General features: G+C 39.7%; 2 protein-coding genes across 2 annotated transcripts in view; both read left to right on the plus strand.

The window, feature by feature from the left end:
• Positions 1 to 164: 164 nt before the first annotated feature.
• drap1 (DR1-associated protein 1 (negative cofactor 2 alpha)) lies at positions 165 to 5,762 on the plus strand. Its single transcript, XM_087788655.1, has 7 exons — positions 165 to 429; positions 760 to 832; positions 1,380 to 1,473; positions 1,547 to 1,672; positions 3,182 to 3,272; positions 3,339 to 3,421; positions 4,932 to 5,762. The coding sequence occupies exons 1-7, from the start codon at positions 388 to 390 to the stop codon at positions 5,101 to 5,103; spliced, it is 681 nt and encodes a 226-aa protein (XP_087644781.1). The 5' UTR covers positions 165 to 387; the 3' UTR covers positions 5,104 to 5,762.
• A 3,052-nt stretch (positions 5,763 to 8,814) lies between these two features.
• LOC148081687 (mitogen-activated protein kinase kinase kinase 11) overlaps positions 8,815 to 15,646 on the plus strand; it is a 63,531-nt gene continuing 56,699 nt past the window's right edge. Inside the window, exon 1 of the mRNA XM_087788650.1 lies at positions 8,815 to 10,415. Coding sequence (XP_087644776.1) covers positions 9,659 to 10,415 — 757 coding nt within the window. The 5' untranslated portion in view covers positions 8,815 to 9,658. The remainder of the gene's footprint in view (positions 10,416 to 15,646) is intronic.

Below are 15,646 nucleotides of genomic sequence, written 5' to 3' on the forward strand. Positions count from 1 at the left end.
ATAGTGGAGACACTCCTACCTTTGATGAAGATCAAAGGGTTTTATATCAAACTGATCATTCGTAGCCTTTTATTAAAGATCGGCAAGAATAGAATATTGACAAACACGTCATCATAACGACTATAAACAAGCATCAATGCAACAAAAAAAAAGAAAAGAAAACTTATTATGATGACTTTTGGAAGCTGTCAATCCTTCAAACACAGCTGGCGCTAGGACCCGACGGAACAGAACCGACCTACGAGGCGAAACGCATGACGTCACCGCTCTAAGAAGCTAGCCGACAAGCTAACGCTAGCACGTTGTGGAGTATTATACATGCCCTGAACAAGTAATAGGGCTTATATCGAATTTTATTTTTCTATCAGCAACTGGGGGGATTCGATCATGCCTAGTAAAAAGAAGAAATACAACGCGAGATTTCCTCCGGTGAGTTTTGAACTTTGCCGAACCGGCGTCACTGTAAAGCTAAAGCTATTCGGCCCGTTTGGTTCTTCCGAATAAAACGCCGAGTGTAACGTGTTCCACGTTGTTGGACTTCCCAACTCCAAACGTGTGTTTATGGTGTTAAATATGTCGTATAAAAAACTCCAAACCTTACCGCGGCAATCCAACGGGTGCGCCGAGCACTTTTGTTTTTAGCATTATAAGCTAACTGCTAACAGTAGCGTCAACGACTGTAAGTAAATACATGTGTTTTTGACTGAAGCGTGAAGTCATGTATGCGTTTGCTATGAAGTATGTTGTTTTATTTTGCAGGCACGCATTAAGAAGATAATGCAAACGGATGAGGAAATTGGAAAAGTGGCAGCTGCAGTCCCTGTTATTATCTGTATCCTTCTATGACCCCGTTTACTGTTATAATTAAGTTAGTAAGTAAGTAATTTTTATTTGTATAGCGCTTTTCCAGACGAGGGTCACAAAGCGCTTAAACAATCAAAACAATATTCAATAAAGTATATACTTTAAAGATCAAGATAGAACTGATAACACAACAGGAGTTCCAGAAAATCAAGGAAAAGCCTGAACAAATAGAAACGTCTTAAGATGTTTCTTGAAGGAGTCAGTAGATCATCAAACACAGAGATCGTTCCAAAGCTTAGGAGCAACAGTCTGGAAGGATTTCTCTCCTCTGGTCCTGAACCGTGTGCGAGGAACCATCAGTAGATTCTGATCCACAGACCTCAGAGCCCTATTATTATTATTATTATTACGATGGTTGTAAGCGTGACAAACTTAAGCACGTCTTCACTCTGACACGGGAACCTCTGGGAGCTTCTGTTAGCTCTGGTCTTAGTGGCCTAAGTTTGGGTAAAACGTTTAACTCGACAAGTAGAAGTGCAAAATCTATGTTGTTTCTTCCTTTACCACTGCATCAGCAAGAGCGTTGGAGTTGTTCTTGGAATCCTTGCTCACAAAGGCATGTCACGTGACTCAGTCCAGGAATGCCAAAACTATGACAACTTCACACTTGTAAGTAATTCACTATTTACATTAGTGTGTGTGTGTGTGCGCGCGACACTCACTGGTGTGTTGTGGTCCGCAGGAAACAGTGCATCGAGCTGGAGCAGCAGTTTGATTTCCTGAAAGACCTGGTGGCCACGGTGCCCGACATGCAGGCCGACGGTGACGAGAACCACACGGAGGGTGGGACGGAGAAATTCTCTCGCAGGTAACAAAAATGTCTCGGTAATTCTTTCTTATCCGAGCTGGGATATGATGCTATGCTTTTCAAGGAATTGTATTGTGGAAAAATGCATGTAAATATGGTGCGCAGAGGCTGGGATGACATTTATAAAGTTACCCTAAGGTACGTCCTACTGCGAACTTTGATGCTTGAAAGAATGAAATTCCCGCAGTTCGAAATATTCTCTTAGAATATCTGAGTAGAACCTCCGCTATCGTGGCGGTGTCATTCCAGACGCTCTTTAGCTAGATATTAGAATAACTCAACATTTCTGCACATATTCAAACATATTCCAAATACTTTCTGAACTCGTTCCTGAAGCGTTCTTGGGACATCCTCACGTAGGATGAGAAATTAAAGACGGTATCAAAGCTATAATGTTTATGATTAGGGCTGCACGATATTGGAAGAATGTGCGATATTCGATATTGGTGTCTTGAATTGAGATATCGGTATTAATGCGATATTTCCGGGGGTTTAGAGAAGGAAAACGATGCGATGTTTCCCTTTTGTTTATATTTCCGCGCTTCTGTGCCGACATGATCGGAGAAAAATATCACTACTAACGACATCAGAGAGGAGCCGCCGGCGCGTCGCCATGTCACCAAATGAATAATAAATCCACCTCCTTGTACACGCACACATAACACTTTATAAATGACGCTAACAACTTAGCTCGTTAGCATACGGTGAAGACGCACACATAACACTTTATAAATGACGCTAACAACTTAGCTCGTTAGCATACGGCGAAGACGGACAGGTTTGTTTGGAAGTTCACGGTCTTCTAAGAAAACAACTGAGACGAGATGAAAAGTTCTTACAATATGTTGCTTTAACAAAGGAGGTTGAAAGAGACGAGTGACTGGATCACTAGTGTTTGAGTAGATCATAAGTTGGTATTACCTTCGTTGATATACTGAGCCGCGTGAAGTCAGCTCGCTGGCAAGATGGTCACCATAGCAACCGAGTGTAGCAATCGAGTGTAGCAACCGAGTGTAGCAACCGAGTGTAGCAACCGAGTGTAGCAACCGAGTCTAGCAACCGAGTGTAGCAACCGAGTGTAGCAACCGAGTCTAGCAACCGAGTGTAGCAACCGAGTGTAGCAACCGAGTGTAGCAACCGAGTGTAGCAACCTGCGCCGCACAGTTCACAGACAGACGGAGACATAAATGACAACAAGTACAAATTGACAACTTTACAAAACGTGACACTGATTGGTCGAAGTGCGCATTAAATAAATGCTTGATGTATCCAATAATCATAATCATAATAATATTCACGATTGAGTGAAATGGCTGCATTATTGAGCTGTAAAAGGGGCTGAAAAGATGAATTGTAGTTTTGTACTGTAATGATAGTGTCAGAGAGAGTCTCCAGCCTTGTTCAAGTGAAGGTGTCGATGTTTGCCAGTTGATAAGTGTCACCAACAGCCAGGATTTGATTGACATCAACAGACAATCGTTAATGTGATTTTTGTTCGTCCTCCTCTAGGGGTCGTAAACCTGGGTCGGCTCACAAAAACGGAGGCCCGAGCTCGAAAGGCAAAGACAAGAAGCTGTCCGGCACAGAGTCGGAGCAGGAGGTGGGTCGGCTGTCGCCAACAAACCCCTCGTGGTCTCGGTCTGAACGGACTTGTGCTTTTCTTCAGGACGACTCTGAGGAGACGGAGACTGACGGGGAGGAGGACGACTGCGCTCAGACCAACGCGCAGGAAGCGTCCAGGTTCCCGAGGTAGGAGCGTTGATGTTGCTTCTTGTGGACGACTTCACCAGATCCTTTAAATCTCTTTCAAAAACACACTTTTAATGACCTTAACTGGGTTCATCGATGGGCTTTTACTCTCTATTATCTACTATTATATTTTCCATGAATGGAACGCGTGTTATTTTGTCTTGTTTTTATTACTGTTTTAATGGATTGTGTCATTTTTAACTGTAGTTGTTTGCTTTTATGTAAAGCACTTTGTAACTACGGTTTAAAAAGTACTATATAAATAAGTAGTATTATTATAATTATCATTATCAGTGTATTTCTTGTACAGTCTGTGAAGCGTCCTGGGTGAATAAGCAAGAATCCGGCGATACCATACAGGAGCAACATGCAATATTTGCTAATACTGTAGTAACAAGGATATCTTTGTAGTATTGTCGAGTACTTGACTCTGGTGTTGCACATTTTACAGACCACATGACTCTTGACGAAGTCGTAACTAGTTTAATTTGTTTCGAAACCAAAATGTGTCTAAACGTCAGCTTTCGAAGCTGCTGGAGTCACTGTATCCTCTGGTCCTCAGTCATAGCCGGGATCTTGCAGGATTTCATTAATTATTCAAGATTCAAGAGCAGCTTTATTCGCCTGTACATATTGGTTTCAATACATGGAATCTTCCGTGATTGTGGAAGTGAAAAATATGAAAAATGGATACAGATAAGAAATTTATACAAAATATACAAAAGATAATAAACACAGTGCAAAATAAAAAACTGCAATATTTCCATTGATCTGTATTTCCTTACACCCCTAGTTGATTACTACTACTAGTTTCCACCAATGTCACATCCTCTCTTTGATCGATTCCTCGAACAAGTATTCTATTGAAACCTCTCCTTGTTGTTAAAGTAACGGCGCCACCTACTGAGCCGTGACGATTATGACACCGTTTCATGAAGCTTCGTTGGTCCATCGCTGCTTTCAGCTGTCGCCGTCATGTTCCTCTGCCAGAGGGGAGGTGCTGTGGAAGACAGTATAGTTTGTAATAAACTGTAAGAAACCGAGTCTTAATATTTGGTGTTTGTTAACATAGAACTATATATTTATATATGTTTTAACTTCTTTATTGAAAGGTTGAATTTGTCACTGGATAATTTAACTTAATAATGTTTATATTTAACTTTAAAGAAAATAAACAATTGTACAAAAACGTCATATTTTCAAAATTAGTTATTATTTTTTACCAATTAAAAGGTAACATTTTTTAATCGTAGCCTTTTAAATCCAAAGCCAAAAGCGTCCCGAGCTACTGTCCTGACCCGTCGGTCAATCATGCGTCGGGAGACGATCACATGACGCCGGCCAGCACGGGATCAAGTAGCTCGGTGCTCCATTGGTTTTGTCTGGTGGCTCCATTGAACCGAAATTGTTAAAAAACACACAATTTCATCCTTTTGATATAGAAATGATAGAATTTTAATCAAAAAAGGAAACTAAACCATTGAACCTGAAACCTCCTTCTCTCTCGCAGCATGAACGCCGTCGCCCCCCCGTGCGTGAACGCGGGCGACATGGTGCCGGTGCCGCCCCCGGCAGCCATGGCCTTCGCCCCCCACCCCTCCATGATGAGCGTCCCCCCGCCTCCGGCCCCGCCGGCGCCGCAGAAGTCGGAGGATTACGACGAGGACGACTACGACTCTTAGCTCCCCCCGCCGTCTGCTCCCTCCGCACTCATTTTTCTTCATTTGTAAAGCTGCCAGAGACTCGCCACTGCCGCAGAGACAACGACTGGTTGTATATTCGATTTTCATTTTAAAATGCTTTTATTTGACGCTAGGGATTTTGATGCTTTTTAAGAGTTTTTCTTTTTTTCTTTTTTTGGTTTAAAAAAAAACAACAACAAACGACGCTCACTCCCAGATCACTGCCTCCCAGATATACCTGCGAGTCCACCTTCTTTTGACCGTTTTCTTTCCATTTTTAATGTGTTTTATCAGGAGAACTGTAAACCACCCTGAATCCATCAGGTTTTCGTTTCCTCTCCAGGCTTCCACAGGTCAGTGTCACCCCCCCGCACCCCCACGTTAGTTCAGTTTCACACTGTAAACTCCCTCAACCAAATGAAGAGAAAAGCAGTTGGACCATGACTTTGTTTTTAAAGTTGTTATTCTCGTCCTCTGGATTGTTTTCATATCTCGGCTTCTTTTTTTTTTTTATGTTCCTATCTCCCCCCGACTGCCCCCCCGCCTCTCCTTTTTAGATTGTTTTAACTGCAGACGAGGAGCTCTTCCTGAAGAGAGGTTGACTTTTAACATTTTTATTTTGTACGGGTGAAATAAAATCATATTTCAATTTAGAGAAAGCACGTCTGTTGGTCATTGACGAGTCTGGTGTCGTTTCGTAGAACAGGTCGTCGAAGGCGATTTGTGTCATACGGCGACATCCAGTGGCTCGTGTGGGTATTGCAAGGTTTAGGTCAAACGTCTCTTCTTAAAACTTAAAAAAATACAAAGAGAAAAATGTAAAATGCCTTTTTTGAAAGTATTACACGTATGGAAGTATTTCGGTGCCGTCAGAAAATGTATCTTTTTCGAATTATTGAGTTTAATAATTTCTATATCGAACGGTTTATTTAATTTCTTGTATTTAATTATTTATTTTTCAAAAATCAAATATTTTCTAAATTAATTATTCATTATTGACACGTATATTTAGATTTTCTAATCCCCCCCCCAATTTTTTTTTTTTCAATTCAAAATGTTACAATTCGTAGTCTTTTTACATTCATTATAAAAATGTGAGTTTAGTGCCAACATTTTTATATCGATTTTAAAAGACTACGAATGTTTTTGGGAATTAATTTGTTGTTTTTAAACTTTTTTTTATATTCACATTTCCTATATTCTTTGTTAATTCAATACATATATATTTTTTTATCTTGTTTATTTTATTCTTTTAATAATGTTACGACTTTTATTTTAAACCTTTCACAATTGTTGAGAATATATTTTCAATTTTTTGCAATTTAAAATCTCAAACTCTGATTTAAATATTTGTGTTTGATTTTTGAAAATATTTGTTCATTTAAATTAAAAATAATAAAAACGTTGATAAAAATATGTTGGCGATTGGGTTAATTCAATAAATGAACTTTCTATTTACAAATTATTGAATTCAAATGTTCCCTAAAACAAATGAAACCTTACATACTGAAGTAATTTATTTCAATTATTAAAAAAATATGCTTAAAATACAACATTTCACTAAAAATAACAATCAAAAGTTTAAACATTTGAAATGTTTATTAAAACCCATACAATATTTGAATGTTACTGAAATACTTCCTGAGATAAATATCGTCGATAATTCCTGCTTCGGTGACGGTTAAAGAGTTAAAAAATGGTCGTTAAGCTCCGCCCACTGTCCAGCAGCCTCGCATCCCCTGTAACAACAGCGACATCCTTCCTGCCGGAGCGTTGACTCAGCGCCTGTGATGGGGGGGGCAGTTGTCCAAATACATGGCGGCTGCAACCCAAGGAAGGAGGGGGGGATAAAAGGAGCGACAGAAGGAAGCAGTGTTTCCATACAGCAAAGGTCAAAGGTGACCGACGACGACGCCTCGCAGAGACCGAACACAGGAAAAGATGGCGCCTCAAATAAAACTAATATTTTCGTTTAGAAGCGTGAGTCTTGAACGTCAACAGTTGCTTCATGTTGTATAAAATGTTTTTGTTGTAATATTTCCACGACATTAAAGTAAGACAAGAGTCTCAGAAAATCAGGGAAAAGCTCAAATGAAAGTGTCTTCAGATGTTTCTTGAAGGAGTCAGTAGATCATCAAACACAGAGATGGTTCCAAAGCTTAGGAGCAACAGTCTGGAAGGATTTCTCTCCTCTGGTCCTGAACCGTGTTCAGGAACCATCAGTAGATTCTGATCCACAGACCTCAGAGCCCGAGCTGGGGTGTAAGGCTGGATCAGATCACTGATGGAAGGTCTGACCATGAATAGATCTGAAAGTAAGAACCAGAATTTTAAAGTTGATCCTGAAAGAAACTGGAAGCCAGTGAAGAGTTTTAAGGATCGGAGAAATGTGAGTTCTTCTACTAGAGCGGGTCAGGGTTTTGTATTAACTGCAGGAGAAAAAGATCCTTCTTGTTTCGACACCAAAACAAACGGTTACAATAGTATAAACGAGAAGACACGAACGCAAGGATTAAAGTTCCAGATTTTTCTCAGTTGAAGTTGTGTTAGTGACCAACTAACCAGCCACTAACCAGAATAATGTTAGTGAATAAATCACTGGAAGTTTTTGTGTTGAACATGATAAAAATCAAATTACATTTTCTCCGAACGTGACCATGAGAGAAGCTTCATGATTCGGGGTCGTATTTTTCAGAGGTCAGCAGGTGGCGCCCTCACTTTAAAAACACGTACGATATGCTTTTGTCTGTGAGTATTTAATGCCTTAAGTAAATTGAAAGAAGTATATTTAAAAATGTAATTTTATATATTAGATTAAAAGAGAAAGAAAAAATCGTATTAACAGCATATATACTTGATTTAATCACCTGATTTTTTTTCACTTGTTTATTTTTGGCCCTCACAACAGTATATAATGTGGCCCCTGAGGATGTTGAACCTCCACTGATTCTCTTCTCTCTGCTGTGATGAACGACTCACATGTTTGACTAATAAATAACTTATCAAACCAACACACGACTCGAGCCAACTTAACTAATGTTAACAAAAACAACCTTCACTGTATTTATTATAAGTCACGTGATTACCAACGACATTTATTAGATACATGTTTGTTATTATTTCTCACCATACAAATATAGGTGTGTTTAATAATGATAATTTAATAAATATATATTTGATATACTAAATAATAATATACATTTACTTTATTTAATTACTATTTCTCACCATGTACCGGAATGTTCTCGAATCTCCGATAAATGCGGGCGAATTAATTAATCACATATTTAAAACTATAGATAAATAAAATATTGATGTCATATTATATTTGATTTGAGTTGTTTTTATACTTTCGGATCCGTTGTTGACATAAAACTACGGTGAAACTTTTGCAAACAAAGCAGAATCTTTTTGTCCAGATAAAAGCCGGAAATGTTTCAAAATAATAGTTCAGAGTAAGTAAAGATAGTTGATATTTCCACGAAATAAAACGACGGGTTGTGATTATCAAGCGAGAAGGATTTAATTGTAATAAACTAGTAAAATACAAAACTCAAGACTTCCACAATGTGCGCGCGGACTCGCTCTCGCGCTCTTACTCTGAAATCCGCCACCAGGAAGTGGATGCACCTCGCCACGTCCAGCTCGACCAATCCCGCGCTGTCATCTGACTCGCTTTCCTGTTGGGAGAAGGAAAAAAGTTTGGAAACCACACCCTCCGACGTAGAAGTGGTTCGAGGTCGTGGCGAGGAAGTGGACTCTGATCACAAGTTCCTGGGACATTTATGGCGCCGTCTCGACACCCGAAATAACGACTGGATCCACCGGCGACTCCTCGAACCGGATTGTTTTTATTTGACAATTTTCCTTTTTATTTTTTTAAATCTCTTTTTAATCTCTTGTGACGAGGATCTCTTCCAGTAACACACTTTTTTAAAATTTTATTTTAAAAAGTTTTGAAGCGCATGTTTGTTTCTGTGATGGGCGAGCATGGAGGCGCCTCGGGATGAGGGGCTTCCATCTGGGGGTCTGCAAAGTGTATCTGGGATGAAGTGGTCAAGACTTGTCGTAGAAACTCTGGTCTGGCTGGACTGAAAAAAAAAAAGCTCCTTTTCCTGCTATTCTTCTCCGCTTCTCTTTTGCTTCCTGCTTGACCGGTGCAGTCGATGGCTATAAATATATGAACCTCAAGATTCCACAAGAGCTTGGATTCTTTAATCCCCCCCCATTTTTTTTGTTGAACCTCGTTTTTTAAGGATTCAACAGGTGGCATCAGGAGGAGGATGGAGCGGAGCTAATGCCCTCAGAATGGTGTCGTTAAAAGAAGCTTGCCTTGGGAAACTACATGAAAATAAAAGGATCACAAGGATGGCTGTGGGAAAGTAGTGAGTGTTGTCCGGTTGTCAAAGCATTTGGAACACATTTAACCGATCCCTGATGAACCCACTAGAAAGACAGGAAAGGGAGCGAGGCACGATAAAGTACTCCTTTGTACTTTATTTTCAGCCCTTGAGGCTCAGAAGCGGATCCAGTCAAAACATCTGTCCGAGGCTCCATGGAGCCGCTGAAGAACATATTTAGCCGAGGCCCGCTGTCCAACTGGAAGAACCTGGATCAAGCGCAAAAGGGGAACTTCACCAACCCGGTGTGGACGGCCCTGTTCGACTACGAGGCCTCCTGCAAAGATGAGCTCACCTTACGCAAAGGCGACCTGGTGGAGGTCCTTTCTCTGGACTCCGAGATCTCGGGGGACGAAGGCTGGTGGGCGGGAAAGGTCAACAACAAGGTTGGGATCTTCCCGTCCAACTATGGCTCCTTCAAGCCCAGTGGATACGGGAAGCTTCCTGCGGCCGGAGTGGTCGGGGAGCTGGGACCGGCGGTGGTGGGCGACTTCGAGCCGGCGGTGGTGGATTTCCGGGAGCTGAGCCTGGAGGAGGTGATCGGGGTCGGCGGGTTCGGGAAGGTGTATCGCGGCACGTGGCGAGGAGGGCTGGTGGCCGTGAAGGCCGCCCGGCAGGACCCGGACGAAGACATCAGCGTGACGGCGCAGAACGTCCGGCAGGAGGCCCGACTCTTCGCCATGCTGACTCACCCCAACATCATCGCCCTGATAGGAGTATGTCTCGAGGAACCCAACCTTTGCCTGGTCATGGAGTACGCGTCCGGAGGGGCTCTGAGCAGAGCGCTGGCGGGGCGACGCATACCGCCCCACGTCCTGGTCAACTGGGCGGTGCAGATCGCCAAGGGGATGGTGTACCTGCACAACGAGGCCCTGGTACCGGTCATCCACCGGGACCTGAAGTCCAACAACAGTAAGTACTCACTGACCCATGTCCTGATCCCAACTAGGAATGTCCAGTACTTGGTACAGTACAAGGCCCTGAGGTCTGCACAACAACTTCTAAATATTCTCCGGATGAAGTGAGCAATGGTTGAATATCAACAGATCAGAAATGAAACCTTTATATGTGAAGGAATGAAACTGGAACCACGTGTCGTGTCACAAACTGGGCTAAATATGGTGGGAAAACCCCTTAATAGTCAGGTAGACTAGTCTTAACAGCCGCTCCAGGAGTTGTCAATGGGGGTGTTCTGTCGGCGCCAGAGTCGACTCTTACACGTACAAGATGGTTGTGTAGTTGCAAACTTGTGTTTTTGTTCTCCCTTGAAATATGCCACGATAAAAACTACTACTTTTTTTGGATCACTTTCAAAGAGTGGTTTTGGGGGTCACCTAGCACGGTACTGATGAATTTGAATTCACTGACCCTGCTGTTTGTTCTACCTTGTGTAATGTGTGACCACGAAGTTCCAAGAGATTTGGGGAAATTTCTAGATACCTGAACCAAGATTGGTTTTGTTAAATGTCGAGTCTTTGTTTTGGCAGAAATCCCATCGATTGTTGCAAAATAGATCACTTTTGTTGACCCAGTCTGGCTGATACTAAAACACTGTTGGTAACTGTGACCCGGTTTCTTAGTTTGTACTATTGTTATTTTTTATTTATGGAAGAAACGGTGATATAACGGTGTGAAGTTGAGTTGGTACCCAGCGTTAAACAGAACAAAGTATCAAGGAAGTTTTTGATTGTTTTCAATAAACACGACAAAGTCACTTTGTCAATGAAAAACTGTACTTTATCTTCTAAAAGTTTCTATTTTAACTGTATAATATCACAGGTAAATAAAGAAAAGAACAAGTTAGTAGATCACAACTGAACATTAGAGGAAAATGATTGCAAATGAAAAAAAACGGTATAATTGATGTACTAAAACAATGATGATGTAGTAAAACTTACTGGATCTGAAAGTCGCATAATTAAGAAGCTTAAATTTCAACTCAAAATATATATATAAAAAAAGTCTTTTACTTGACCTAATTCTGAGGACAATAAAATGTACCATAAAGAAATCATAGGTTTTTCCTTTATGAACGTTTGTGACAAATTTGATTAATATTTTGCCATTTAATGTTTTATGTTTCATGTAGTTTGCCATTCTTTTTTTTTCACATGTGTTTACTTTTTAGTAAACCGCAAGTTTCTTGCTTTGCCTGCACTAATAGTAACAAAGGCAATGAATGAAGGGCCGTCGAATAGAATTTCACGGGGCCACCCCTGTGTTAGGAGGTTATACATGTACATATATACAGTATATATGTACTCAGAACCTTCAACCGTTAACGTAACTTGTTTTTTTTATTGTGAAAAACGATTTTCTAAAATATTGTAAATAATTCTTAAAGCAGCCAAGATGGAATTAACCATTTTTTTTAAATTGAATTAAAAATATCAATTCTCTAATGTTTTGCTGTATTTCTTTCACGATACTGTGTCGATAATTGACGACACAGTGTCATGTTTTTTTTGCCTTCAAATCATATTAAATTTTGACCATCGTACTTAATTGGTTTGAAGTTCAAGTGTTTACAATAAATACAATAAACAATTTTTTTTACTCGACAATACTACACATAAATCCTTGTTACTACGGTATCACAACAGCAGAGTCAAGTACTGGACAATACTACACATATATACTTGTTACTACACTATGCCAACAGCAGAGTCAAGTACTGGACAATACTACACACATATACATGTTCCTGCAGTATCACAATGTATAGTATTTTTGGCCCTTTATCTTTATGTATCGTATTGCCAGATTCTTGCCAATAAACATTGTATAATTGATCAAATTACAAATTACTGAGATCTTGGAGATGACTGAGGACGAGAGGATACAGTGACTCCAGCATTTTTTAAAGCTGATGTTTGGACATATATTGGTTTGAAAACAAATGAAAGCAGTTACGACTTCGTCAAGAGTCATGTGGTCTGTAAATACTACAACACCAGAGTCAAGTACTTGATAATACTACACGTATATCCTTTTTACTACAGTATCATTATATAAAGGCGCTCTAGAAGTAACCATTTCTTACTTACTTACTTTCTATACATTGTATCGTAGATAGTATTGCCAGATTCTTGCCAATACTTATACCTCATTATGGTTAAATATGGACTCAAATCAACTCATCTTACAGCAAAAACACCATATCATCAGTTTTACTTCAACACTCACACCAGTTTAGTAGAAAAGTAACAATGATTTAATACAATTTTTGTCATAGAAAACTTTTAAAACAAGTCGTGTCAACAAATATTTTTGCTTCCCCTTTTTTTTTTTCAGCGCTCGCCGATTATATTTAGAAGCGGGTCAGAAGTCGCGGCCGGACTGAAAGCGACACGCGATTCGTTTGAACACGTTCGCGGTTATATATACTGAGAGGTCAAAGGGCAAGCAACGAGCAAATTTCAATTCCGTCCGGCGGCCTCGACGATTCATCTTCCTGGACGGACGCCATCGGTGGGTCAAGGACTTCTGCATAGGGAGCCGTTGGCGTTGTCGCTCCGTTTGTTTGCTAGCGAAGTTCTGAGCCGACACATTCAGTCCGGGCGCTAATGCGATGGCGTCCAGGAGGAGGAGGAGGAGGAGCCTCGTGTTTGCATTAAAGCGAGATGCGTCGCCGATAGAAGGTTCCAGCGGCCCTCGTGTGAAGCACAACCGGACCCTCTCTCGGCTCCCACTGTGCGTTTAGCTGGACCCACACACTAAGCCACCTGAACGCTGCAGCAAGTCCGCTCCCTGTTATTATCATTCTTGCCAGGCTGCGTACAATACACCGCCGGCTCTGCGATCGTATCGGTGCCGGTCCGAGAGATTCTCTATCTCGCTCCGTCTGCCGCGTCTAATCTCCGGGATATCTTTGTGGAACCATGAGTGTATGAAGGAGACCGACACAAGACTGTGTGGGTTTTTCTTTTAAAAAAGTGTGCGTCGCACAAGTAGAGTCTTGGAGTGTCTTGTGTTTGGATTCCAATTATTGGCGTCAAGATTTAAGATCGATCGTAAGATTCTTCATTTTTATACATGGAGAGGTAAATTATGGCTTCAAAATAATAACCTGTTTTTATATAAAATGGTTATAGTCAACTTGACTAACATCTCTGTTTATTCTTTTACCAGAATCACAAAACTTGTATTGCTATATAATACTATATATATATATATACTATTCTCACCAGGATTTTTTCACAGCGTAGGTGGACCTGTGTATGGATTTCGTAACATTCTGAAACACTATTTCCTGCTAATTTTTATGAAATAAAGGCAGGAAATTAAGAATGTCCCCCCTATTCCACTTGAAACACAGAGTCAGGGCCAATTTCACAACTTAGGGGATCAAAATCACAGCGGAGGGGGCCCCTATGCTGAATGGTGTTGGCGAGAACCTTGATATATATATATATATATATATATATATATATATATATATATCTAACTATTTAACATTTCTTTTAAAACTTTCAAATCAAAATTGAAAAAGAAATTATAATTGTAATGGTTATTTTATGACAATTGGATAATATAATTCAATTTCTTTATTTAAAATGTTGTATATAGTTTTAAAAATACAAATATTTGCAGCATTTTTGTGTTTAATTTAATTCCAAGCCTCTAGATTGCGGCAGTGAATATGTCCTCTGCAGTGAATGGAACCATGAAATCCGGGCAATGACTGAGGACGAGAGGATACAGTCCACTCCATTAGCTTTTAAAGCTAATGTTTGGCATAATTAAAATAAAGAAAATTAAAGCAGTTACAACTTTGTCAACTTCCCAAATTCTGCGACAACTTAGTTGATGACAAGGTACTGTCCTCCAATAAATAAATGGAGGAAGTGAAATAGTGTTTAATATGTCTTTTTCCCCCTTAAAATACAATACTAAAGGTCATTAAATTCATGTCATGTAAAAAAGGAAGCCCTTCTATTTAACTTTTTTCTCAAGAAAATACATTTTTTTCCTAATTATAATTCAGAAATATGTACATTAATTATATGCTTTATATTACTTACATTACTTACTTACTTACCTACTATTCATAACTCCTTAACCACTAGGGAAATGTATGATGCTAACATATAGTTTAAAAAATATATCAAAACAATTTGGTACATTTTTATACATTTTCTGATGATGTAATTTCGTGTAAATACCTTTTAAATGACTCAATTATTATTAGATACACTTTATTAGATTATACATTTTATCAGAGACTCAAACTCAGGTTAGCTGTCAATGATCTTAAGAAATAATTGTAATACCTCGACAAAAAAATTGTCTGGGGAAACGTAGTCAACAATATATACAGAGATTAAATATGGAATTAAAAGACGGCAAAACAATGAGATGTTAAAATGTTTATATGATAACAATGACCAGAGTTTTTGTTTGGTTTTATTCTACAGTTAGTATGCTTTCTCGAGTTAGCATGATGCTAAGTTTGCTAATAACTGTCTTACACAGCATATCAGCTACCCTGTTAGCTATAATGTGTCAAAATGTTTTTGTAAGTATTCATATCTTTGTGTCTGAGATAATCATTCTAAAAAGGGGTTACTTAAGGTTGTGAATTTCGTAATATTTAAATGTTAAAGTATCAATCAAAACATGTTTCAGTTGATGGCAAACTTGCTAGCTTAGCTTGTTGTAACTTGTTGAAAATAATTTCCCGCCACTCGAAGGAAGGAAGTGATTTGATATGAATGATATCGATAATCATGCGGTGAAAACAAAGCACTTACAATCGTTAAAGTGATCTCGTCTCGCGTTTCTCCGTCAACTGCAGCGAACAATGTGGCGTAATGTCGTCAAATATTGGTTTTCATGTCGAGCCTTATCTCGCATCATTAGTCACGGCCGACGTGTTGCAGAACCGGTTCTACGTTCGAACTCAGATCTCAGTCGAACAAAGAAGACGATTCCCTCGACTCGGCGTAACCCGGCGGCCGCGTTCGGCTCAAAAAAGTCACGTGACTTTTAGTTCGATTTAAAATAAAAAATTAAAAAAACGTGTCCAGAGAAGAAACCGCTGCAGTTGCTCAGACCAGACGTGGCCATAATGTTGATGTTTGCGGGAAGAAATACTTCTAAATCTAAATCTCTAAAAGGCAAAGTTGTTTTTAATAACGCAA

This window comes from Callionymus lyra, chromosome 4 (assembly GCF_982586985.1).
Source record: "Callionymus lyra chromosome 4, fCalLyr1.hap1.1, whole genome shotgun sequence".
Taxonomy (NCBI): Eukaryota; Metazoa; Chordata; class Actinopteri; order Syngnathiformes; family Callionymidae; genus Callionymus; species Callionymus lyra.